The sequence below is a fragment of the Eutrigla gurnardus genome (assembly GCF_963514095.1).
Source record: "Eutrigla gurnardus genome assembly, chromosome: 8".
Classification (NCBI taxonomy): Eukaryota; Metazoa; Chordata; class Actinopteri; order Perciformes; family Triglidae; genus Eutrigla; species Eutrigla gurnardus.
This window is the reverse complement of record NC_139922.1, coordinates 25,853,803-25,877,759: the sequence shown is the minus strand read 5'-3', so window position 1 is coordinate 25,877,759 and position 23,957 is coordinate 25,853,803. Positions and strand designations below refer to the sequence as shown.

The window sequence follows — 23,957 nt, the reverse complement described above, 5'->3', positions numbered from 1 at the left end:
TACAGTTTTAGTTTTCACCAAATTCCCACAAGCTGTATTTCTTCATTTATAGTCCAGGAAAAAAAAGCAGTAAGAAAAGCTTGATTGGCAGCGTGATATTAAGACACAGCGTTTACGTCTGAGAGCAGAAGACAAAAGCATCGAGAGTCAGAGCTGCAAGAGTGTTTAATAGCGCCTGATAAGAGATGCAGCAAAACAGAGGAAGCATGCAGCATCGCAAGCTGGACGGGGGGGGGGGACAGGGCGGGGATACGGGAGCCGGGAGGGTTGCAGGGGGTGATGGGTAATGGAATGGTGCCGAGGATCACGAACCTGGCACGTAGAGGATGGCATTGCCCTCGTCCATGGCAAACATGTTGGAGCCGGTGCAAACGTAGACGCCCGCGTCCTCGGGCTGCACGTTCTGAATGGTCAGGATGCCGTTGAAGTCCATGGCCCGGTTGGGCAGCTTCCCGTTCCCCATCCGCGTCCACACCAGCGTGTAGGCCGGAGACTGTGGAGGGGCGAGCAGATACATGCAGACAGATCACACCATGCCGGGCTTTCAAATATTAACATAACACTTACTGACATTTGATCTTTTTCTTTCTTGCTGATAAGATTAATGCAGGCACTAAAGGGGAAGCTAGAGCCTGGACTAGACTGGATAACAACAGCTCTCGCTCTGGCCAAAAATAACTAGATATGCCCTCCAGCGCCTCTGAAACTCCAAATTAACACATTACATCTTATTGTTCACTCTGTTAAGACGAGAACTTGTGGTTTGACAGGGCAGGTTATTCATCAATGTGTGTTTTACCTTTGAGACAGAGCCAGGGTAGCGCTTTATCTAACTCTCGGCAAAACACTGAATAAGATTCCCCAAAATGTTTGACTATTCCTTTAATTATGTGTAAAATAACAATGAACATCGCCCGACACTACCTTGCTCTTCGCAGTGCAGATGAAGCTGACGGTGGATCCCACCCTGACGGTCTGGGCTTTGGGCTCCTCCACCGTCACCTGGATGGCTTTGGATGGAACACCTGGTGAAATGCAGACAGACAGTTCATTTATACTGAGCGGTCATGAATACAGGGAGCGTATTGGAAGTTACAAAATGAAAGCAAACTGAAACTTTGCACTTTATTTCTTCTGCCGTTTCTTCAAAAGAGAAAATTCGGCCAAAGCATAAAAACAAAGCTCCTCATCAAACCCATCAAAACAACTTCTATATGCACATCTTATGTTGGCACTGGCAATCCCAACAATGAACCACAGAACTGAAGAATGAGGTCTTACATCATCTGTACATAAGCAAAGCCTTTTGTTTGAACCACGGATGGCAGCTACACAAAAACCATACACACTTGTGACAACGATTTCCGCGCGGCTCCTGTTGGTGCTGCGCTGGTCTCTGCAGGTGCAGACGTAGACGCCGGCATCACTCGGCTGGAGATTTGGGAAATACAGCTCGGCTCCTGCACACACAGATGAGCCAGAGGAACCAGTCATTGTACATGTATATCAGTTATATGTGCACTTTTACAAACATTTGGACTTTTTGGGGGAAGTGGTTTCTTCATCCCGCGTGGCTGAAACGTACCTTGTCTGCGTCTGTCAGCGCTGCTGGAGATGGGTCGCCCATCCTCCCTGGACCAGTAGAAGTAGTGTGGAGGGGAGCCAGACACCTGACACCGGAGAGTCACGGGGCCACCCTGGGTCGACAGGACCCTCTCCGGATAAACCTTCACCACCAGCGAGGCTGCAGCTGGAAAGAGCAAAGGTCAAAAAACAGAAGTCACGCTCTCTGAGAATCTCAAATCAAGACGACATCGGGTGATATTTCATGCAGTGAGCTCAGACTTCTTATTTCTATTCTACCCCACAGTGACTTCAGGCGCTTGTGTTTTGGTTATGGCCGAGGTTAAAGGAATAGTTCCACATTATGAATATGTTTATTCGTGTTCATGTAGAGGGTTGGATCAATGAGCAGTTTCATCATAAACACATTGCTTGCATGAGCAAGGCATGGATAACACGATGGGCTCCATTTAAGATGGTTCTGGTGGATTATTCGACATCGCAGCAGACACAATATGAAACCCATGAGAACTGTTTGGTCATATCTCCACTGAAGTTAATGTAGCCTTACCATCGTATGGACGACACTTCTGTCTCTCCTGTGGGTTGCCGACATATCCAGGAGCACAACTGATGTTAAAAAAAAAGAACAGACACAGAGATCACACTTGAGTTGGTCGTATTGTGACTATTGTGAATGATTTAACTACTCGTAATGTTTTCAGGAACACAAGAGGATGTGTTGGGTCATCGTACCGTTCACAGTACTGGCCGGTGTAGCCCGGCTGACAGGCCGTACACTGGTAGCCTCCGTTCCCGAGGCTCTCACAGGTCGGAGAGAACCTGTGAGTTACAAAGCCACAAACTGTTCAATAACAACCCTATCTAACAAGTCATTTCATCTCGCATTGATCTTCTGCTTTGATTTAACCAGAAAAAAAACTTCTAAGACCATTTCATTAAGGAATTGAACACAGCTATGGATATTTTGAAGCATGGCAGCGTAATAACTGGTAGATTTGCAATGGAAGCCACTGAGTTCATCACTATTTCTTCCACATACGGTAGCATTTTACTAGTAGCTCCTGGGCAACAAAATTCTGATTTGTTAAAATGAAGTAAATTAGAATAAAAACCAATGTGAGGATTTCAGTAGGAAAATGAATGGAACAGAAATGAATCAAACTACAGAATTTGCACACAGAGTGGTCTTGAGCTGTTACCGGATGTGGAATCTATGGAATCTGAAGTCTATGGTAAATGTGCACCAGAACTCACTGGTTGTCGGGGTCGGTGTGAGGGCAGGCGCAGGACTGGCAGTCCTCCGGAGTCCCGACAGTGGGGTCGCCGAAGAAGCCGGGGGCGCACTGCTCACAGAGCTCACCCTGAGTGTTGTGCAGGCAGCTCTGGTGGGACAAACACATGGCGTTTTAGTCGTGGCTATGAACTAGAGCAGCATCATGCTTTATATCTAGCGCTTCGTACCGAGCAGATGCCGGTCTCGGGGTGGCAGGAGTCCGAGTGGCCGTTGCATTCACAGAGCTCACAGTGGCCCAGGTACAAGCCTCCTCCGGTGCGAGTATACCCCGGTGCACAGTCCTTAAAGAGACAGTAGGAGAGTCATTCACCGATCATTTACATTTACATCCATATCTTCCCTGAGCATATACAAAGAATGCTGCTAAACTGCACAGACTGTGAAATTTTAAAATGCTCAATTAGTATTTTAACAAAGCACAGTTAGCCTGCATTCCTTCTGCTGCAAAATGAAGAAACATCCAGAAAGAAAAGAATCCTGCACCTGGCAGGACAGTCCCTGGTATCCGGGGGGGCAGCGGCACTGCTCCACCTCCAGGGCCTGAGCCAAGCCGCTGTAGTTGGGCACCGCCACTTCCATGCTGATGTCGAAGATGCTCGAGGACCGCATCTCAGTGGAGTAGGACGCTCGGATCAGGATGTCATCCAGGTCGGCCAGGACCATCAGCAGGTGCTCTCGGGTGGTGGGCATGCTGTCGGGACGACGCCAGTTCTCCTGCGAAGCAAAATGAAAGCTTATTCTCGTGCAAAAACAAGAATGTATTGTTAATGTTTTCTAATCTAAGTAAAGTTCTCCATGCAGCAGCGCCGTTAGGATCCACTCACCTCTTTGAAGACGATCTCAAACTGCTGAGTCTCTCTGCTGCCCTGCTGCCTCCTCTGCCAGGGCTGACGAGCCACCAGAGTGATGTCGTTCCCCTGCAGGAAACAAGCCCACGGGTCAGTAGATGCTACACATGCAACAGAACCACATATACATATCCCACATATACTCACGATAATCTGGACGTCGCCGTCGTCAAGGAGTGTTCCTCTGGGACCGGCCACGTAGGAGATGGTGTATTTGATCTTCCCACCGTAGGAACCCACCTGAGACACGGTTAGGACAAGGTTAAAACAGTGCTGGTGATTGATTGGTTACCACATGAACAGGATTTAGTTACTCTTCATGGTGAGTTCTAGCCCATGAAAACGATATATTATATAAGGTTGTCTGTGGCTCTGGAGGGAGCTTTCTTACATCTGAAAAAACTAACCCTGTTGATGTCATAGTCAATCAGGATTATCTGAGCTTGGGTTGAGGCTTAAAATGTTTAGCAACAAGTCTGCATTGCAAACCGGGGGGAAAAGTGGGCATTTAGAATATGAAATATGCCATCTGGATGCATTATGGGAATGTTTTTGGAGCTTGGTCCACTCTAGAGAAAAGTCAGGATTACGTAGCTTCTACTGCTTCGATTTTGACAATTAGTTTTTAAAAAAATGTTCTCTCGTCTGTCCCATACTTTATAAAAGCACAATACTAAATCCCTGCAGCACTCATTTAATGACACAGAAGACAAGACAATATATTATGACTGCAGGGATTTGTATTTGAACATTTCTTGAAATAACTGTTAATTGATAAACAGCAAAGCAGACTCGAAAGGGAATATTTGTTGTATCTATTTCAAATGGTATGTCACAGATGGGGCATTATGTTTATGAACAAAATAAAACAGAAACCTGCTGTAAGATGGCAGAAGCCTCTCTTACTACAGAGGAGGGATGTAGACCAGAGAGTGAATGGAGGGCTGGGACACAGTTAGGAGGCGTGGACACATGAGGGACTGGGAGTGGGAGTATGAGGATGGGGGGGTTGATACTACAGGTGCTTTGTTCTATAACCTCGCAGGGAAACGTCACCCCACCCAAACGTTCTCACAGTTACCTTATCCCCTGTGAACCGCACTGGGAGCTGCCAGTAGAGCAGATCCTCCTGGTTCAAGCTGAAACCTTTGTAGACCAGAGCGTACTGAGAGGCAGGAGGAAAGGAAAGGCAGAAGAGAGTAAGCCAACTGATGGAGGGAGCGGCAGCGAGACTAAAAATAATAAGCAGGCAAGAGAAGCAGTACGAGCGTGCCGGAGAGAGAAAAAGCACGACAACAATCTCGGGACAAATGTGAGCTATTAAAGGCTCCGCTGACAGTTTGATAACAGCAACTGTCAAGACGTTTGGAAATGACAGCTTAACGTGTGCTTCGTTGAGAGGCACACAACAGTACAATGACACAGCATTGTAAAACCAAAGTGGACAATTACAGTGACAGCACTGAGAGGGAGCTATCTGCATAACAATGGTAAATACCACCCAGTCCAGCACTGGAATCTGGGACGTTGTGACATTCCTTTGACAACCATAAATTAAGTGTTACTTTTCTAGTCTTAAATCTAATCTGTAAGGTGCTGTTTCTGGACTAAACATTAACTTCCTCGGACAAACTAAGGAGGACAGTTGGCTGTTAATTAACTGTTGAAGCTTTACTGTCGAGGCGAGACGTCGCTGTCTACCTTGCTGCTGTCTCCAGAAGTCTTGCTCACTGAGTTCTTGCTCTGTATGATCCCCATCAGGGCCGGACCCCAAAGAGAAAAATACCAGAAGTCACCGATATGACCAAAAAAAGACTCCTAGACCTCTACGTAATCTTTACAGAGTGTACCTGCAGCTGGGGGGAGCGACCCGGGGAGTAGGACTGGGCTCTGGTTGGCCTAACTGAAGAGGAGATACCAGATGGAGGAGAAGGGGGGCTCAGGTTACGCAAAGACCATCGAGATGAAGAGGAGAAGGAGGAGGTTGGGATCCGAGAGGAAGAAGAAGAAGAAGAAGAGGAGGAAGATTTAGAGGAGGAGGGAGGGAATCGAGAGGAACGAGGTCGTCCGTTGGAGAAGTTAGAGAAGAGCGCCCAGATCTCATCATCCAGCTGTTTGACATCACCCTGGGGAGGCGGAGTCCCAGAAATACAGAAGTAACGTAACCATGGGAGCAGTCAAAATGACGGAGACGGGGTTTAGGATTTAGTTGATCCACGACGTACACTGATGTGCATCACTGCAAGAAGGTGAGCATGCTGGGACATGTTTTTTAGTCGATGATGTGTTTGTGTGTCACACACACATGCACACACACACACACACACACACACACACACACACACACACACACACACACACACACACACACACACACACACACACACACACACACACACACACACACACACACACACACACACACACACACACAGAGTCTGACAACATGCTTCCTGCTCAGTGACCCTTCATGGAAACCAAGGAGAGGCTCCATGCTGCTACATCTATGAACGCACGGCATTTCTTTTTTCCGAGTCGTACCACAAACTCTCAGCGCGTTAGCTCCTAATGACAGAAACGCAGTGCAGTTACTCCCACCAGACATGTGAGTGTCGCCTTTTCATTACAGCAACCCCCACGGAGCCGTTCACACCGGATACCTGGCGAGCTCTTTGGGCTCCGCGGACGTCTTTCCGCTCGGAGGCCATTAGGTTCCGAATGGAAGCGTCCGTCCTTGAGTCGCTCCATTGATGTGGATAAAGTGAAGCTCTTTGACCAGCTTCCTTATCACTGGGCTGATGGTATTTGGGAGTGTTATGGCAAGTGTTAGTCGAGCAAAGTTAAACGGTATGAAGCTCTGTAATGGACCATTAATGATCAATGCTTTTAACTTGGCTCATGTGACGCGGGAGCAGAACACAAGGTCAGCGTGCAGGACGCACTGCGATGGTTAAATCTGAGAGACACTTAGTGGCCACCTTCAGCTGCAAACTGCACACAGTGCTTCCATTAAACAATTCAATAAGCACAAAATATGATCTACGTCCATGACGTATGGATATGATAAACGACAATGCATGGCATTCACTATATCTCATAATGCCGACAACATGCCAAACAGCACTGTACACATTACTGTACCTGCTCCGCTCGCTTCGTGCGAGCAAAGAGAGAATCTTTCTATGGAGAGTTCGGGGGCAAAACACAAAAGAAACGGAAAGCTACGTTACGTAAGTGGACCGTTAAATCTGTGCACATTATTTTACCCCGTGAACACAAAAATGCGGCGATGGAGGCAAAGAGGTTGCACACGGACTGAGAAAAAAGCAATCTGCTTGGAAAGAAAGAAAGGCCGAGGGTGTATGTGAGAGGAAGGAGACAAATGGAGACGGTAATAGAATAAGAGTGGTCTACAGGTTTCTGCCCAGTCCCTTATATACAGCATTAAGGGGGGGTCCCATGGTCACGCTGTGGCTACTTCCACTTATCGAGCCGCTTGTATGGGCTCTCTGATGCTGACCTTGTCCCCCTGGTAGACCCCTGGAAGCTGCCAGTAATGAGGCTCCTGTCCCAGGTAATCGAAGTTGGTGTAGGAGAGCTGAGTGCCTTCGGTGGACACCTCCACGGTGAAACCCGTGGAGATGCGGTTGGTGCGTTGACGGTTCACCAGAGCGAATCCCTGGAAGTTTCCCGGGGAAAAGACGGAAGACACCTGCGAGAGCACATGTGTACAGTCAGATCAAAAAAAAATATGAAATATTAAACCACAGCTGTGTTGATTGTGATTGGAAATATGGCTTCAATTTGCCAATGCATGAGCATTGTAGGGAAAAAGAGTCAATTTATGAGAAAAAAACAGGATGACAGCTGACTGGATGGTCAAAAATAGACGAGTCTGGACCTTCAGGGACAATACAGTTAGATAATCAAAACTCTGGACTGATTGTGGTACTAGAAGGAGTATTTAACACCCCCAAAAACATATACTTGCATTTCTGACCTCTATCAATATGCAGATTTTACAGAACAGCTGACTGATCAGCTGCTGTTCACTACCTTTGCAGTAATAAAGAAAAGCCTCTAAAACGATAGGATGCTTCACTGAAGCTCAGCAAAAGAGAACAAAAAGGTAATGAAGTGTGTTAAGTAAGTACTTAAAGTGTTTTACTTCCCAACTCATCAAGTTGTGTTCTTTAGGCTTCGAAAAGGGCAAACTTAGACTTCGCTGAATTTAGACTTCACACACATTTTCACTATGAAATAAATGTGTAACCCACTTTCCGATATGGTCTTTGCTGCCACATACATGTTGGTTTGCACTGTTGTTGTGTCGTGTAACACCTAAAGGCCTCACCAGGTCTCTGTAGTGGGTGGAGCTGGAGCACTGCTGCGTGATGCCCATGCAGAAACAGGACAGGCAGCCATCTTTGTTTGCCGGGCTGAGGTGGAAGGTTCCAGACTTGCAAGTGGAGCAAGATGGGCCTTCAGTGTTCATCTGCAATAAATGAGCAAGGAAATGAGATTCTAGTCCACCTTGGAAGTGGGACTGAGGATAGAAAGGGAAGTTGGTTTAAGTTTGATCACCTTGCAGCGGCACACACCACCAATGCAGCCATCGCTTCCACGTTGGTCACAGTTATAGCAGTTACCTGTAGCAGGATCACAGAACAAGGTGTTACAGTGTGTTTGTTCAAGAGGGTGTAAAAGTCAGATTAACAATCTGAAGGGAATATTTGCAACACCATGGAACAAAACCTGTCAAACACGGTTCGTACCATTGACTTCGTTGTTGCCAACACTACATCTCTGACCGAGCAGTGGGTTGCCAGAGTATCCTGCGGCACATCTGAAATAAAAATAGACACGTGTTGAAGTAAATATTTCCAGTCGAGGAGGATACACGTTTCCACCCAGAGAACAATGAGGCAGGAAGCTGGGAAAGCCTGCTGACAGGTGATACATCTGATGAATCGTGTCCTTCGGGGAGTCTTCTTGACCCCGAGGCAGACCTCAACCACCAAACAAAAGGCCTGAGTCATTCAGACAAGGAACATAAAAGCTATTCTGTTATTCCGTCCTGTAAGCACTCATGTCTGCACAAACTACTTGCAGACACACCCAGCTTTTGGACTGAACACAAACAGTTTTCCCAGAGAGAAAGACCATGAAATATTGGTAGAAGATGGATGAAGCACAGCCGTGGCCAAAACATTCGACATGTCTCAGATGTTGGTTCCATCTCTTACATGAATGTGATACAGCCGAAAATTGAGGAACAGAAACATTGACATAGAAAATATCACCAGATTTTTTTTTTAAATGGTCAAATAAAAGCAAAACGTCAATCAGAACAAAGCAGGGGTGAAAGCAGATAGAACTGATAGAAAGAGGTGTAGTAGAAGATGCAAAGCTGGTATAAGTATTTCACTTATTGTGACGTAACAAAGCAAAAGGCCTCCGACCCAAGCAAACAACGCCACTGCCACCGGAGCCAAGGCTTATCCAACCACAGATCTGCTGTCAGTCTTACCTTGCCTGTCCTCTGGCAGGTCCGCCGGTCAACAGCCAACAAAGACGACTTCCATGCTATGAACGTGCTTTTCTAAGGTCGTTTCTAAGGTAACGGTTAACTCACTCCTTCCACTCAGTGTTGTCTTATAAATTTAAACATGGAATGAATATCATTTCATTGGGAAAATGGAATTTCAAAAAAAAAAAAGGGAAAATGCTAAAAGTGTTCATAACTATTGAGAAAAAGGACAGGAATCTCATGATAAACAACATTGCAAACAATTTTTGACATTGAAATGAAAATAAACCATTTAACCTTTTAATTTCTCTGAAAGTTTGATATAACGATCTTAAACACATTGTCTAAAGGCTGATGATATGACAGTTGCTGTGATAGATCAAACCTCGACTACTACTGGCCAGATTACTATACAATTGACATTTACTATTTATGGTCCCCAGAAGATGAATCCAGTTATTTTCAGGTACATACCGCTTGGCTTCTAGTGCCACAGAGTGATGATCCCTCTGTAGTGATCCACAAAGGATGATCCCCATCCACTTTGGCCCCATCCTGAGTTTTCTGGAGGTCCATTTGTTTTCCCGGTAATTTGTCATAAAGCAAAATATTGGACAAAATAATTTTGACGTGCTGGTGGTGAAGTGAAAAGCCAGGGAATCACCAAAATCATTAGAATTCATCCTCTGGGGACCATAAATGTAAAAATAAAATGGATGGCAATCCATCATTCTGAAGGGCGTCAAGCTCTATAATAACAAAAATGACTGCAGCATGTACAGCCACTAGATTGGTTGTCTTTTTTTTAATGTACTGGTAGTTTAACCTGTAATTGATACAATCTAAAAAATGAAATACCCAAAGTGTGAACTTGTTGGGGCTCCTTGACTAAAGACGTTCAGCATAGAATGCATACTTTACTACAAACTACAAACGATAATCAGAATAATCTAACAACGGGTTCGGGGTGCTAAAATTTGAGGTAGTGTGACTGAATGGACAAAAGCATATTCACAAGAGGTACTAATGCTAAGCTATCTCTTCATAGCATAGCATAGCAATAGTTCTGATTGTAATAAAATACACCTTGAAAGGCATTAGTATAATTATATAACGTCATATCAGGATGGCATTAAATATTTGGAAAGGCCATCTAAAGTAACTGTGTCATAAAATCAGTCCCTTCATTATGTTGCATCGACATGTAACACACGACATAAATATCAGGATCAGATAAAAAAAAGGAAATCAAAATGAGGAAAAACAACATATTATTCCCTAATCATCAGGGATAATTCTGATCGGGATGGCCAGCCTTCCCAAGACAACATGAAGAGAACCGTCCTGACTCTTTGCAGACTTGTGATCTCCTTGTAAGAGCCGCAGTAGATCCAAAACACCAGATTTATGGCTTTTCTTCCTTTTCTTTTGGGTGTTTTTTTTTGTTTCTTTTTTCGCAGTAGTCGCCTTGGTTTTAGGAGGAGTCAACTTCTTTTTCACTGACTTGTTCGGAGTAGTAGCCTTGGTTTTAAGAGGAGAGGTCTTTTTTATTGTTGTGGTAGACTTCTTCGCAGTAGTACGCTTGGTAGGCTTCGTGGTGGTGTTCTTTTCAGGATTCTTCTTTGTATTAGGAGAGACCAACTTATACGAGTCGGTCTTCTCGTTCCCGGCGTGTGACTTTGACGAATTCTTCGACTTGCCTCCTGAAGCCTTTCCACGCTCATGAACGTTCTTTGAAACTGGAGCGTCCGATCTAAACAACTTGTTACGCTCGTTGTTTTTGACATGTGATGAGACCTTCTTGTTGGCCCGGTCAGACGTTGGTTTGTGAGATGGCGGATCCAGTTGAAATTTTGTAATTGCTTCTTTCGCCTGCGTTGGTTTTGTCTGTGAAACACGCTTGGGCGTCACAGGGGTCCTCCTACCTGCCGGCCTTTTTGTTTCAGGCTTCGCCGTAGTTTTAGATGTCGGTTTTGAAGCAGTCCTGTGTTGACTCAGGCTGGTCCTCTTAATGGTTGACCTTGTTGAAACTTGACTTCTGGATGTGACAGTGTTTTTGACTGGTTTGAGTTTTGCTGTAGTGGGTTTGTCGGCTGGGAGGCCTGGGGTCGGGATGCTTCTGGGCACAGTGGCCTTACTGGCGAATGGTGTTTTTGTGGGTGTAACTCTGATCGGAGGTGTCGAGTAGGACGGGAGGGCGAGGACTGTAGGGAGCGAAGGCAGAGCCCTCCTCTCTGGGGGCGAACGGGAGACGTGTCTTGCTCGTTTCATTTTGTTCATCTCCTGAGCGAGGGCGGTGAAGCCGTCGATGAGGATCTCCAGCCGTCCCTCCAGCCGGCTCAGACGGGCCTCCATGTCCATGTGGCTCCTCTCCAGCTCGCCCACCTTCTTGTCCTTCTCCCCGACCGACTGGATGGCGATGAGCTCCTTCAGCTGCGAGCTGAGATGATTCTGGTGGTCCTCCATGCTGTGGATGCTCTGCTTCATGTCAAGCGTGTTGCTTTCCAGCATGCTCAGACGCTGGTTGAAGGTGTTCAGGTGAGTCCGGAGCAGGTGCTGGAAGCTGGAGTGTCTGTTCTCGGGGCTGGGCGTGATGCGTGGTGGAAGTCTGGACGCTGATCTGTTGGGGGCGAATGAGACGAGGCCCCGCACAATCGCTGTACTGGAATGAGTGGTGTGATGGTGGACCGCAGCAGACAATAGAGTCCTAGTCGGGATGACGGTTGTCCCCATGGTCTCCTCATCATCTCCACTGCCGTACGGGATTATCTGCTTCTCCCAGCTGAAATTGAACACAGCTTCGGCTCCACATCCTACAGGTAGGAGGCCCTCTATCTGCTTCTCCAGGGAGGGCTCGCCACAACTGTCCGCGGATGGCTTCTCTTCTCTTAATGTCACACAAACAGCAGAATCAGGTATGATGCGTCAGAGACGTTCTAGCAATGAGTGATTTTTACAAGGCGCCTCACACCCAAGTCACCTTTGTCATCTTTGCCCTTCGGATTGGCAAAGATCGATTAGCCGGGGAGGTCGCCCTCATAAATGCAACGTCTACATTTATGTCGCAGAAACCCAGATACATCGTTTGGTGCACAGAAATCACGTGAGCCGACACCTGAACATTTCACTACCAGCAAAGTGCAAAGCTGAAGCAGAAAGCAACCTCTGGGAATGCTTTTGGAAGGTAAAGCAAAGGACAGAAGAAAGCAATAGTCATATGTAAAGCCAAAGACTAAACCAAAGCGTTCCTTGGGATATGTAGCAATGTCCGTTCTCATTTTATTTCCGGAACTAACAAAAACCTCATTACGTCATTACATATTCAGCGCCTTATTCTAGAACAAAAATATACTATTCTACCACAGAAGGGGATGACCTGACATTTTTTGCAAACCAATTAATCCAAGAAAACAATATCCACCAGCAGATGTAGAAAAACCAGCACACAGTACAACACCTGGGAATGGGTGCACCACTCAATCACAACTTCCACAAAAAAAAGAAAAAGAGATGCAAACCACAGACATGCTTATATCCCTTATTCTGTGAATGAAACCGCTGGGTATAACTGCCAGCCAACTGCTTAACTTGCTGGAGGGCCACCCAGTAACCCCAATCACTATTCAGACGACCATGAGAGGGAAGAGGAAGAGGAAAAGCAGGAAGAGAAGGAGGAGGGGGGCCTACCTTTCACAGCGTCGGCCGGTGTATCCAGGGGGACAGTTGTCACAGGTCGGCTGACCGTCGGCCTCCAGATGACAGGTGGGGGAGAATCTGTGCCAACAGAGGGTCAAGCATATCACGAGGATGCTCTTTTTGATAGGAATCATGCCATTTCATATATAATGTGACCTTCATGCACCATGGATGGCATTTCAGTAGTTTCAGCCCATGCATTGTACAATGGTTTGGTTTTTCCCACATTAAATAGCACAATGTAATAATAACAGTTATTTATTCTGACTGAACACAAGTTCAAAAGACTTTAAAAGGCATGAACTCACTGGTTACTGGAAGCTGTTCCAGGACAGGGGCAGGGCTTGCAGGCCTGAGCACCGCCAGTTACCGGGTTGCCATAGAAACCAGTCTGACAGCGCTCACACCGTGGCCCGGCGGTGTTATGGAGACATTGCTTTTGGTCAGGAAAAAGGAAGAAGGGGTGAGGTTCACGGAACAGCTGAATACGCAGCAGCACTTACAAGCAGAAAGTGTGTTTCCACATGTCGGGATTCGCCAAGAAAACCTTTAGTGTATTCCACCACAACCAATGGGAGCGGCTTTTCTGAGAGAGAGCAGCATAAAAACCTACCTGACATCTGCCGGTCTCAATGTCACAGCTGGTGGCGTGACCGTTGCAGTCGCACCTCTCGCAGGTGCCCAGGTAAAGGCCAGAGCTGGTCCTGGTGTAACCTTCATCACAGTCCTGCAACAACATGGAAAAACACACCCTCGGGTGAGGAAAAGGGCTTTGTTCCTCCGCAGACAGACAGCAATTATCTTCAATGACTGTAATGGAAAACATTTCACTGTGCTATTATTCACAAGTTAAGGCATATATGTGATTGCCTTGCTTTTCTTTCTTTTTCAAATTAAATTAGACTAACTCATATTGAGTGTGACAGTTTATTCTTAGTCAGAAAAGACTCCACTCAATGGCTTTTTTGAGCTTTCAACTTAATCTCACCGTCTTCTCAGGCTCAGATGTCATGAGATGGCTCAATTGAGAACTTAAATAAAATGTGTCATTTCCATGACAACTGAGCAGACTCCATCTGCTGATGAAGAGCTGAGATGTGGATGAAAGCTCCAAAAACAAATGGACCGGTTCCTTAAGCTGCATGTGTACCTGGCAGGAGGGTCCTCTGTACCCCTGAGGGCAGGCGCACGCTTCCACCTCCAGAGCGCGTTCATTCCCAGTGGAGTGAGGAACGGCGACATCCATCTTGATATTTGAGATGCTATTTAACACAAAAACCGTCCCGATTAACAATACACTTCGTGTGCTATGGGATTTATTTTGAGGTCCGTGAATGAAGCTCCCCACCACACCTGATTTCGGCCATGTTGTCGGCGTAGGTGGCCCTGATCATGAAGAGGGAGATATCAGCCAGCGCCATCAGCAGGTGCTCGCGGGTACACGGCTGCCCGTCAGCGCGCCGCCATCCGGACTGTCGGCCAGAGGGAGGAGAGAGAAAAGATGAGTCCGCTAATATTGTGTGAGAATTCACATTCAGCATGAACAATAAAAAACAGACCTCTCGGAAAGTCACGGTGACCGTTTGTGGGACGCGTGGGAGGGGCTTGGTCTCAGAGTAGTGCTCCAGGAAGATGCCGTTGCCCTGGAGAACCACGTCTGGCTTGCCGTCAATCACCAGCGAGCGCTGGAAGGGCTCGAAGCGTACCGTGTAGCGAAGCTCGCCGCCGTAGGCCGTCACCTGAAAGGTATATAATCCCTATGATACTGGGGGGGGGGGACTGTGAAGTCAAGCCAAAAGGTTCAAAGGAGGCTCGCTGTGTGGATAAATGCAGCCTTTCACAACATGTCGAGGCTCGACTGAGTCAAGGTTCTCCATCTCTTATCCCAGACTACTTTGTTGGGTTCTGCTCACCTTATCTCCTCTGAAGCTCTCGGGCAGGACCCAGTAGTAGATGTCTTTGGGGACGCTGGAGAACGAGCGGTAGACGACTCCAGAGGAGCCCCTCTGGGAGATCCCTTCAGAGATGGTTTTGGTGTTGGCAGCGTTGGACAGGGAGAGGAGCTGCCCTCCTTGCACCTGAGAGACACGAACGATGAGTCTTTGATGAGATGTGAACGGAGATTTACATAAACTCGCACTTGATTACTGTCTCCCAAACCTTTTTTTCTTGCGGAGCCACTTTAAAAAAAAAAAACTATCACGACCCAATTCATTAGCCGTTATCTTTAAATCATGAGAAGAATGATACCGACGTTCAGGCTCCGCCGAGCGGCTCAAAGGTGTACTGCAGATATAAATGTTAAGTAGATAACTATGGAAATAAATTCTGCTTATTTATTTAGTGAGCAAAATAAAAGTCTTTGGGAATATCATTAAAAAGGATTTGCTGATTGACTGCTGAACTTAGTGAAAAAACCTCAACACAATTCACCCCTCCCTTTATCATTTGTAATTTGGCAACCTACCTGTTCTCTACTCCAAGTGGAGCTGGCACACTGTTTGGTGACGCCCATGCAGAAACAGCGCAGGCAGCCCTCGGGGTTGGTCTGCGATAGGTGGAAGAAGCCGGCCTTACACTCGTCACACACAGCGCCTGCCACGTTGTTCTGAAACACACACAAACGTATGCACATGTGTACTCCATGGGTCTGTCCAGCTCATTTTTTTCATGAAAAAAATTAATTGGGAGACAGGTCAGACTCCAATATACAACAGATTTCACAATAAACGGGGATAATATACTGCTGATATTTCACTGATGGGTTTCCCATTACCTTGCAGCTGCACGGTCTGCTGCTGGAGCTGAGAGTTCCTCTGTTATCGCAGCTCTCTGCAGCGAGAGAGAGCAATGGAAAGAAGATGACATACTGTATGGGGTGGAAAGTGCACCTGGGAGTGTTCCAGCCACTCTGCATAGCTCAGCCATGACCACATCATTCTGCCTACTATCACACAGCAGCGGGGGAAAACAAACGCTGGTAATCATTACACAGACCTCCTCGTGGTCGCCGGATGGTATAAAACAATCCAGGTGCAGCGTCTGTCGATTTCATGCACTTTAAATGGGAATTGATTGAACATGTACTCACGGTTCGGAGTGAGTGAGCATTTCCCATTAGGCAGAAGAGGGTTGCCCTGGTAACCAGGAGCACACCTGGAATAAAGCAAAACAAATGAGACGAGACATGAGTTATTTGTTATAGTTCCTTATGCTTGTTAAATCAACCTTCATTCGTCAAAGCCATATTCTAGGGGAAGGTTGTGTCGTTAAAGGAAAACACCACCGCATTTCCATACTGAACTATGTTCTGCTCTGATGTTAGAGTGATACATACCTCCCTCTCCTCTGTGCGTGCACTCAATGGCTCTTGCGCGCACTCCGCGCAGCGCTAATTTGCTAGCATGTAGCTTGTCCCAGTATATTCCTTAGGATCCAAAGGGGGGTGAAGTTAGAAGCGACCAAGCACTTCCACGTTGTCCCTATTTAAATACGGTTACGTGAGTAGTTACACGACCCAAGTTTGGTTACACAAAATGAAACATGCCAATTTTTCTAAGCGGATAACAAGGATAACTATATAGTATGGCGGAATAACAACTGGAAGCACTTCGACGTCGGCGCAGTAATATCATCACTCAAAACATGACGGGACTATATACCTTCAGCTTGTTTTCACAACCCTGTACGATGCACGTTATAACCACGATGTTTGATTGTTCACAAACTATCTTACTACAACCTGATGCTTCCTCAACTGTGCACAAACTACTACAGGTAGTGCAGGCGACGGCGTGCAGGTCACGTAGGTTCTATTGACGGAAGTAAGAGGGGGAGCGGAGTGATGATATTACTGCGCCGACGTCGAAGTGCTTCCAGTTGTTATTCCGCCATACTATATAGTTATCCTTGTTATCCGCTTAGAAAAATTGGCATGTTTCATTTTGTGTAACCAAACTTGGGTCGTGTAACTACTCACGTAACCGTATTTAAATAGGGACAACGTGGAAGTGCTTGGTCGCTTCTAACTTCACCCCCCTTTGGATCCTAAGGACAAGCTACATGCTAGCAAATTAGCGCTACGCGGAGTGCGCGCAAGAGCCATTGAGTGCACGCACAGAGGAGAGGAAGGTATGTATCACCTCGTCTAAGATCAGAGCAGAACATAGTTCAGTATGGAAATGCGGTGGTGTTTTCCTTTAAGAATCATGTATTAATAATCATCACTACCCGAGGGATATCATATCTAATAGCACACGTTGCGGCCATCTCCAGCTGTGACTTAAAAAGCACAGTTGTTGGCATCGGTTTTTCTCACTTTTCACAGCGTCTTCCTGTGTAGCCGGGCCTGCAGGCGTCACATGTTGGCTGACGGTCAACGTCCAGGAAGCAGGTGTCAGAAAAGCTACAAAGCCCGGGGAAAAAAGACAGATTAAAATCTACAACAGCGGGTTAATGAGTAGCACGCTGAATGAACCCAGCGCTTAAATGTCTGAATGAGCTGAGCTTTTGGGAATAAAAAAAGTAGATGTAGTGTGTGTGTGTGTGGTCTGTGACATTACCGGCGCGAGGTCTCGTAGTACGGGCATGGGCAGGGCTTGCAGTCGTCGGGGCGACCTCTGCTCGGGTCACCAAAGTAGCCGGGCCGACACTTGTCGCACTGAGGACCCTCTGTGTTGTGCTGGCAGCTCTGTGGGAGAACACACGGCTCATTCTCTGGCAGGAATGCCACTCAACATAGGAAAGAATAGTTTGACATTTGGTGAAACCAAATTTCTCGCTGATAATTAGAGGAGAAGATCTACACCACTCTCGCGCCTGTGCTCTCAATATGAAGCTTTGAGCCAGATGTTGATTAGCTTAGCTTAGCATAAAGACTGGAAACAGCTAGACTTGAAATGAAATGTATCTTTGGGGAGTATCCACCAGTTTCTCTATTCTAAGCGTATTTAAACCCCTGCTTGTTTCACTTCATATTTAGCATGACCACTCACGAGTACTGTTGATATCTTGGTAAGAAAGGAAATAAGATGAACTCCTTAAAAAGGGGGGTTCGAAGTTTGGGATTATTACGATCATTTTGGCTTTGGAGGGCGAAGGCTGTCAGTTTTACAGGCTGGCGACTAGATTTTGTGACTTTTTGGGCTTCGGGTTGATTTGCAACTCTCTCAGCAACAAAAAAGAGATGACAACAGCTATTTTAGTTTGAGGATTCTTGTAATCCAGTAGGTCCCTCCAGTTCTGCTGAGCCCAGCTTGAAGCAGGAAGCTGAACTCTTCAATGTTGTACAGTAAGGAAGTGATTATCAGACAAGTGACTGACAGTCATTCTTGCCAAAACAAAACAACAACATAAAAAGGAGTTAGCCATTACCAGACAGCTCCCACTGATTGGATCGCAGGCACTGGCGTGTCCGTTACAGTTACACCCAGCACAGGTGCCAAGGCTGGAGCCACCAGGGACCCGCTCGAAACCAGGGGAGCACGTCTCACAGGACAGGCCTGAATATCCAGGAGGACATCTGGGAACGATAGATTTGAGGATTGTCATGCACAGGTTTCAAGCAAGCAGTTTCTACATGTTCTGCTGTTGTAAATAAATGACAGCTGAGTGAAGCAAGCGCAGAGAGAAGGACATGTGACACAACAAAGGTCATTGGCTGGAGATGACATCATCATGTTAATATACACACACTGGACACTTTTTATGTATCTCCAACCCCAACAATAGAATTGTTTCTCACCTGCACTCCTCGACACTCTTAGCATGACCCAGAGTGCTGAACTCCACAGTGGTGGTATCCATGACGATGTCACTGAGCGCCACGCTGACCATGTGGTTGTCGTAGATGGTGCGGATGGTGAGGCTGTCCAGGTTGGCCAGCGTCGTCAGCAGCTCCTCTCGGCTCACGGAGCGCCCGTTGGAGTGCTGCCATTTATCCTAAAACAATGACAAGCACACGCAAGTTCATTTCCATTATTTTTAACAGGGATGTTTAGCTCTTGACTCATATGTTATACTGCAAGTCAAATTGTTATTGTGTAATGTGGTGTTACTGCATATTTTTATTCCTCTCCAAACATTTTTGTGCGTTGTTTTTCTTTTCTTTAGAACCACACGTCACCGTCACAAATTCACCACGGGATTGTGCCGAGTTTGCACTTTTTTTAACCAAAGACCTACTTCAGTGAACTTGATCTCCCTCTGGTTGACCACGCGGGCCGGGGTGGGGCTGCCTCTGCGGTACACAAGCCTGCGTCCATTTCCAACCAGCATCACATCCGGCTTCTCCACGGGCTCGGACAGGCCGCGGGCCAATGTGTATCGCACCTTGAACTTCAGGGATCCCCCATAGGAGTCGATCTAAAAAAATAGATTATGTTTATGCAAAACAGTTGTGATAATTGATTAATTTTACTGGTGGCTAGAAAGATGAACTATGTCCTGGATCAACACAGCATCACCAATTATCCAACAGTGGTGTAACAAGTTAATAGCAACATATAAAAATAACAGAGAGATGGTCTCCTGTCAGAGCACACTTCAACTTATTGTTGTCTTCCTCGCTATATTCTTACATTATTTCATTGCTTAAAGTATTCTTTCTTGATGTATTCTTGTTTTTTTAAATGTATGTATGTACCCCTTTTTGCATTTCATTTTTCAGGAGCCTTGAGATCGAATTTAAGCTATGTTTGCAATTTTGTAGATATTTTTGCTCTACCTTGTTGCCCAGGAACTGGCGAGGCAAGGTCCAGAAGGAGTCGAGGTTGAGGAAACGGCGCGACAGGTCGACGAGCTGGAACTCCTCCATCTCCGGGTTGATGAGGAGCTGAGTGGAGGAGAGGGGAGGGATACCCGGCCTGGACGGGTAGGTGACGTTCACTCCTGGAAGTAAGAATGACACATTCACACTCGAAATGTAAGGACGCCACAAACGCCTGAAGGTATTTCAGTGGACAGTGTGTTCGTCAGTGCCTTGGAAGTTTTCCTCCTCGGTGAAACGCAGGCTGATCTGGTTGCGGTAGCGACCGGTGCCCTTGCAGTTCTTGGAGACTCCAGCGCAGAAGCAGGACAGGCAGCGTCCCTCCACACTGAAGTGACCGGCGGAGCAGTTGCCTACGACGAGAGATTTATTGTAACTACAATGCATTTATAGGAAAAACTGACGTGTAAATGTGAGATGTCGGCACCTGAGTTGGGATTAGATGTGAGAGTTAGAACTCCGTCAGGGATCCCGAACACGAGGCCTTTAGCGTTGATGGCCTCGCAGGTGTACGCCCCCTGATCCGCCTCCTTCACGTCGCGGATGGTCAGACTGCCGCGGCCGTTCTCGCTGGTCATGGAGATCCTGGGAAAACACGGACACACAGCACAGATGATCACTTTTACACTGATGCACTATGTGGATGTCAATAAAACCAGTCTGCAGAACACACACACACACACACACACACACACACACACACACAGCAGACTACACCCAGAATAAACATTCTGATGGAGCAACTTTTGAAATGGAGTGCACCACAAATATCTCACTAATTAGTATCACCGGTCTAAATTAATGAGTCAGCACAGAAACAATGATTGCATAGGATTGGTTTTCATCAAATGTAGATGTTTTGTTTGAAACTGCTTGCCCTTTTTTTAGGAAAGGAGCATTAAATTGAATAAGCTGTAATCTTGTCAAACTGAGTGAGCGTGGTTTTAATCACAGCACAGAAGGAGACTTTCTCCTCGAACCCACCGGCCGCTGAGAGGAATGTGTCCCCAGTTGAGTCTCCAGGTGATGATGGGTGTCGGCACTCCGACAGCCTGACAGGTGAACGTAACCGCCGCCCCCCGCGCTGCCTGGATGGACTCTTCCGGCGGGCTCGTCACAGAGGGAGGTGCTGCAAAGCATCAAGAGGATGAGAGTTGTTAAAATGCACATCTAAAAAAAAAAGAGGCTGGCATGAATTTTGGTGACCCAGCGAAGGTCATGAGCGCTTGCAAGTCAGAAGGGAAACATAATTCTCTGCTATGGATGGACAATTCCCTTTCAGTTCTCAGGAATGGGATGGTTCACAAAAAGCCCTGTGTCTCAGTCAACACATGTGTGAAAGGAGTCTGGTTCACAGCAAATTAGTCACAGCCTACAAAGGAACTCAGAGGGTGACTATAGAGGGGAGGCAAAGAAGCATAGAGAGAGAGAGAGAGAGAGAGAGCCCAAAATGCAAGAGAGAAAAGTGAAATACACACAGAGAGATAAAGGACAGGGAGCTGTAGACGGCTGCTGGGTGAGACTTACTGCAGCCGTACTCATCAGAGCGGTCAGGGCAGTCTGGCTCATCGTCACACTGGTAGCTGGCCGGGATGCAGGTGCGATCGCTCAGGCATTCAAACTGCTCGGGAGCACACCTGTCGCCAGGACCTTTGGTGGCTGGAATTAGGATGGAATGGAGATTTTACCGCAAACTTTCAATCACTTCCAAGGCGGACTCTTTACACGACTCACAAACGGACGGACTCACGGCAATCTGTTTCGTCCGAGTTATCCTCACAGTCGTTGTCTCCGTCGCAGCGCCAGAGCTTCAGGGCGCAGCGTCCGTTTTTACATTTGAACTCATTGGGTTCGCAGGGAGATGGAGTACCTGTGAGAAGGGTGGAGGATAATCACAGCGTGTTTTGTTTTGTCCCATGCTACATACTAGGGGTGGGAATCATAGAGTTACCATACGATAATATCACCATATATTTTTGCCCACGATGACGATTTTATAACGATACTGCGATACACGATACATGATATATTGCAAAAAATAATTTAGAATATGCATCACGATATCTGTGTATCTGAAGGAGAAAAAATATACCCGTGAAAAGGCAAAAGCAGGAATTAATTGTACACTGTGTGTATTCACTGCATTGTGGTGTCAGTGTGCAGAGCACAAAGTCTTAGCTTAATCCCTCTTTAACACACAGAATCATGAAGTAGTGACTCTGGTGAGGCAAAATGGTAACAGGCTTAATGCATGGAATCAGCGTATCCATAACGCATCACAGCAGGGAGTATCACAATATATCAATATATCGATATATTGTCCCACCACTATTACGTACCGCATCTGAACTCATCGCTCCCGTCTGAGCAGTCCTTCTCTCCGTCACAGATGTAGTCTCGAGGGATACACTCTCCGCTCTGGCATGTGGCCTGATCAGCTCTGCAGGGTCCAGGTGGGCTCGGGGGCCTCGGGGGCTTCTTGATAGCGGTGGTGGAGGTTGTTGTGGTGGTGGTGGTGGTGGTGGTGGTGGGGGTGGTGGAGACTGGAGGGGTCGGCAGTCTTGTGTCTAAAATCAAATCTCTGATTATTAGCAAACATGCAAAGTCACTTAGATCTGTAACCCTGACCGAACGGCTTCCCCTCCAGCCAGCATCACATGCTACAGCCGATCGCAACTCGCCGGCCGGTCGAACTAAAAGCCACTCACCACAATTGGTCTCATCACTCATGTCTCGGCAGTCCGGTCTGTTGTCACACAGGTACTCCATCAGGATGCACGTCCCATCACCACACCTGTGCTCATCTGCCATGCAGGTTCTGATGCTGGGTGTTACTGTGAGAGATGCAGAGGTTACAGCTCAGCCAAAACGCTACACCACATCACACCACATCACACCACATCACACCACATCACACCACAAACAGCATCCTGGGACTCTCAGCCATCAGATCACTACAGCCAGCGTAAATCAGGCATGTTGCAAAGACCATCGCTAGGGATGTGTTTGGGATACTCAAGGAGATTTTCCAAGGATATTATGACATCATTTTTGTAAATATTACATTTGCACTGATGGATGGATTAACTGTCTAGATTAAACAGACTAGACAAGGAACACAAGACTAGATTAAACTCAGGATGGATTAGACTAGAATCATTACCTAGACTGGACACACAAAACTAGATTATACACAGATTAGACTATAATCATTAACACGACTAGACACACAAGATTAGATCAAACACGGACTAGACTAGAATCATTAACAAGACTAGACACACAAGACTTAAACACAGGATGTATTAGACTAAAAACATTAACTAGACTAGACGCACAAGACTGGATTAAACACAGACTAGACTTGAATCATTAACTAGACTAGACACACAAGACTAGATCAAACACAGACTAGACTAGAATCATTAACTAGACTAGACACACAAGACTGGATTAAACACAGACTAGACTAGAATCATTAACTAGACTAGACACACAAGACTGGATTAAACACAGACTAGACTAGAATCATTAACTAGACTAGACACACAAGACTAGATCAAACACAGACTAGACTAGAAACATTAACTAGACTAGACACACACGACTAGATTAAACACAGACTAGACTAGAAAAAGTAGTCTAGACAGACTATGAACTCACAGACTAGATCAGACTAGACCAGACTGGACAAGGCAGACACACAGATAGATGGATAGACAGACAACATTGACAGAGATAGGTAGATGGGTACCCTATCTTCTGAGTAAAGACATTAAAAAATAAAGTTACTATTATCCTCTACCAGGTGCCATGCCTGTGGATTTTGTGGAAGTTGTGTGAATCAAAAAGCTGGTTTAGATTGCAGTGAACAGCAGCATTCCTAATAAACTCATGCCATGCAAAAGGTCCTTCTGACTCACTGGGCTCTACTGGACTTAAGGGACACTCACAAATCTACTTTACATCGGTGGTTCCATGCAAAATAGTCCTCAGACCACTATGTGAACACGTCAAGGTAAAGGTCATGATCATATTTCAACGCCATAAAGGAAGGGTGTGCTCGACCGTTCTTTCTAAAAAAAAAAAGGCACTACAGTCATCCTACAGCTTCTACGGTGCAGCCGGCTCAGTCACCATGCAGAGGGCATGGCACAGTACAAACCTGGCACAGCTATAGGCTCCACGGCAGGCAGAGGTAGAGCTAGAAACCAGAGGGAAATGTTAAAAGCGCTG

General features: G+C 46.4%; 1 protein-coding gene across 2 annotated transcripts in view; it reads right to left on the bottom strand.

Moving 5' to 3' along the window:
• The window catches only part of hspg2 (heparan sulfate proteoglycan 2), an 82,389-nt gene that overhangs the window by 21,952 nt on the left and 36,480 nt on the right, over positions 1–23,957 (bottom strand). Inside the window, exons 7-49 of one of the 2 annotated variants that reach the window (XM_084016503.1) lie at positions 23,887–23,925; positions 22,430–22,555; positions 22,061–22,288; positions 21,472–21,591; positions 21,249–21,380; positions 20,706–20,850; positions 20,149–20,306; positions 19,934–20,074; positions 19,680–19,843; positions 19,139–19,318; positions 18,699–18,895; positions 18,329–18,476; positions 17,518–17,645; positions 17,274–17,360; positions 16,047–16,111; positions 15,732–15,787; positions 15,423–15,563; positions 14,869–15,033; positions 14,515–14,694; positions 14,309–14,427; positions 14,106–14,217; positions 13,569–13,682; positions 13,264–13,391; positions 12,947–13,033; positions 8,505–8,575; positions 8,314–8,378; positions 8,084–8,224; positions 7,250–7,441; positions 6,871–6,909; positions 5,580–5,855; positions 5,431–5,472; positions 4,811–4,894; positions 3,877–3,969; positions 3,706–3,798; positions 3,365–3,595; positions 3,049–3,162; positions 2,842–2,969; positions 2,320–2,406; positions 2,135–2,193; positions 1,586–1,750; positions 1,350–1,460; positions 925–1,025; positions 313–493 (exon numbers count right to left, since the gene is read on the bottom strand). In XM_084016503.1, the coding sequence (XP_083872629.1) occupies positions 313–493; positions 925–1,025; positions 1,350–1,460; positions 1,586–1,750; positions 2,135–2,193; positions 2,320–2,406; positions 2,842–2,969; positions 3,049–3,162; positions 3,365–3,595; positions 3,706–3,798; positions 3,877–3,969; positions 4,811–4,894; positions 5,431–5,472; positions 5,580–5,855; positions 6,871–6,909; positions 7,250–7,441; positions 8,084–8,224; positions 8,314–8,378; positions 8,505–8,575; positions 12,947–13,033; positions 13,264–13,391; positions 13,569–13,682; positions 14,106–14,217; positions 14,309–14,427; positions 14,515–14,694; positions 14,869–15,033; positions 15,423–15,563; positions 15,732–15,787; positions 16,047–16,111; positions 17,274–17,360; positions 17,518–17,645; positions 18,329–18,476; positions 18,699–18,895; positions 19,139–19,318; positions 19,680–19,843; positions 19,934–20,074; positions 20,149–20,306; positions 20,706–20,850; positions 21,249–21,380; positions 21,472–21,591; positions 22,061–22,288; positions 22,430–22,555; positions 23,887–23,925 (5,433 nt within the window). The remainder of the gene's footprint in view (positions 1–312; positions 494–924; positions 1,026–1,349; positions 1,461–1,585; positions 1,751–2,134; positions 2,194–2,319; positions 2,407–2,841; positions 2,970–3,048; positions 3,163–3,364; positions 3,596–3,705; positions 3,799–3,876; positions 3,970–4,810; positions 4,895–5,430; positions 5,473–5,579; positions 5,856–6,870; positions 6,910–7,249; positions 7,442–8,083; positions 8,225–8,313; positions 8,379–8,504; positions 8,576–12,946; positions 13,034–13,263; positions 13,392–13,568; positions 13,683–14,105; positions 14,218–14,308; positions 14,428–14,514; positions 14,695–14,868; positions 15,034–15,422; positions 15,564–15,731; positions 15,788–16,046; positions 16,112–17,273; positions 17,361–17,517; positions 17,646–18,328; positions 18,477–18,698; positions 18,896–19,138; positions 19,319–19,679; positions 19,844–19,933; positions 20,075–20,148; positions 20,307–20,705; positions 20,851–21,248; positions 21,381–21,471; positions 21,592–22,060; positions 22,289–22,429; positions 22,556–23,886; positions 23,926–23,957) is intronic. The other variant, XM_084016504.1, reaches the window with a different exon arrangement.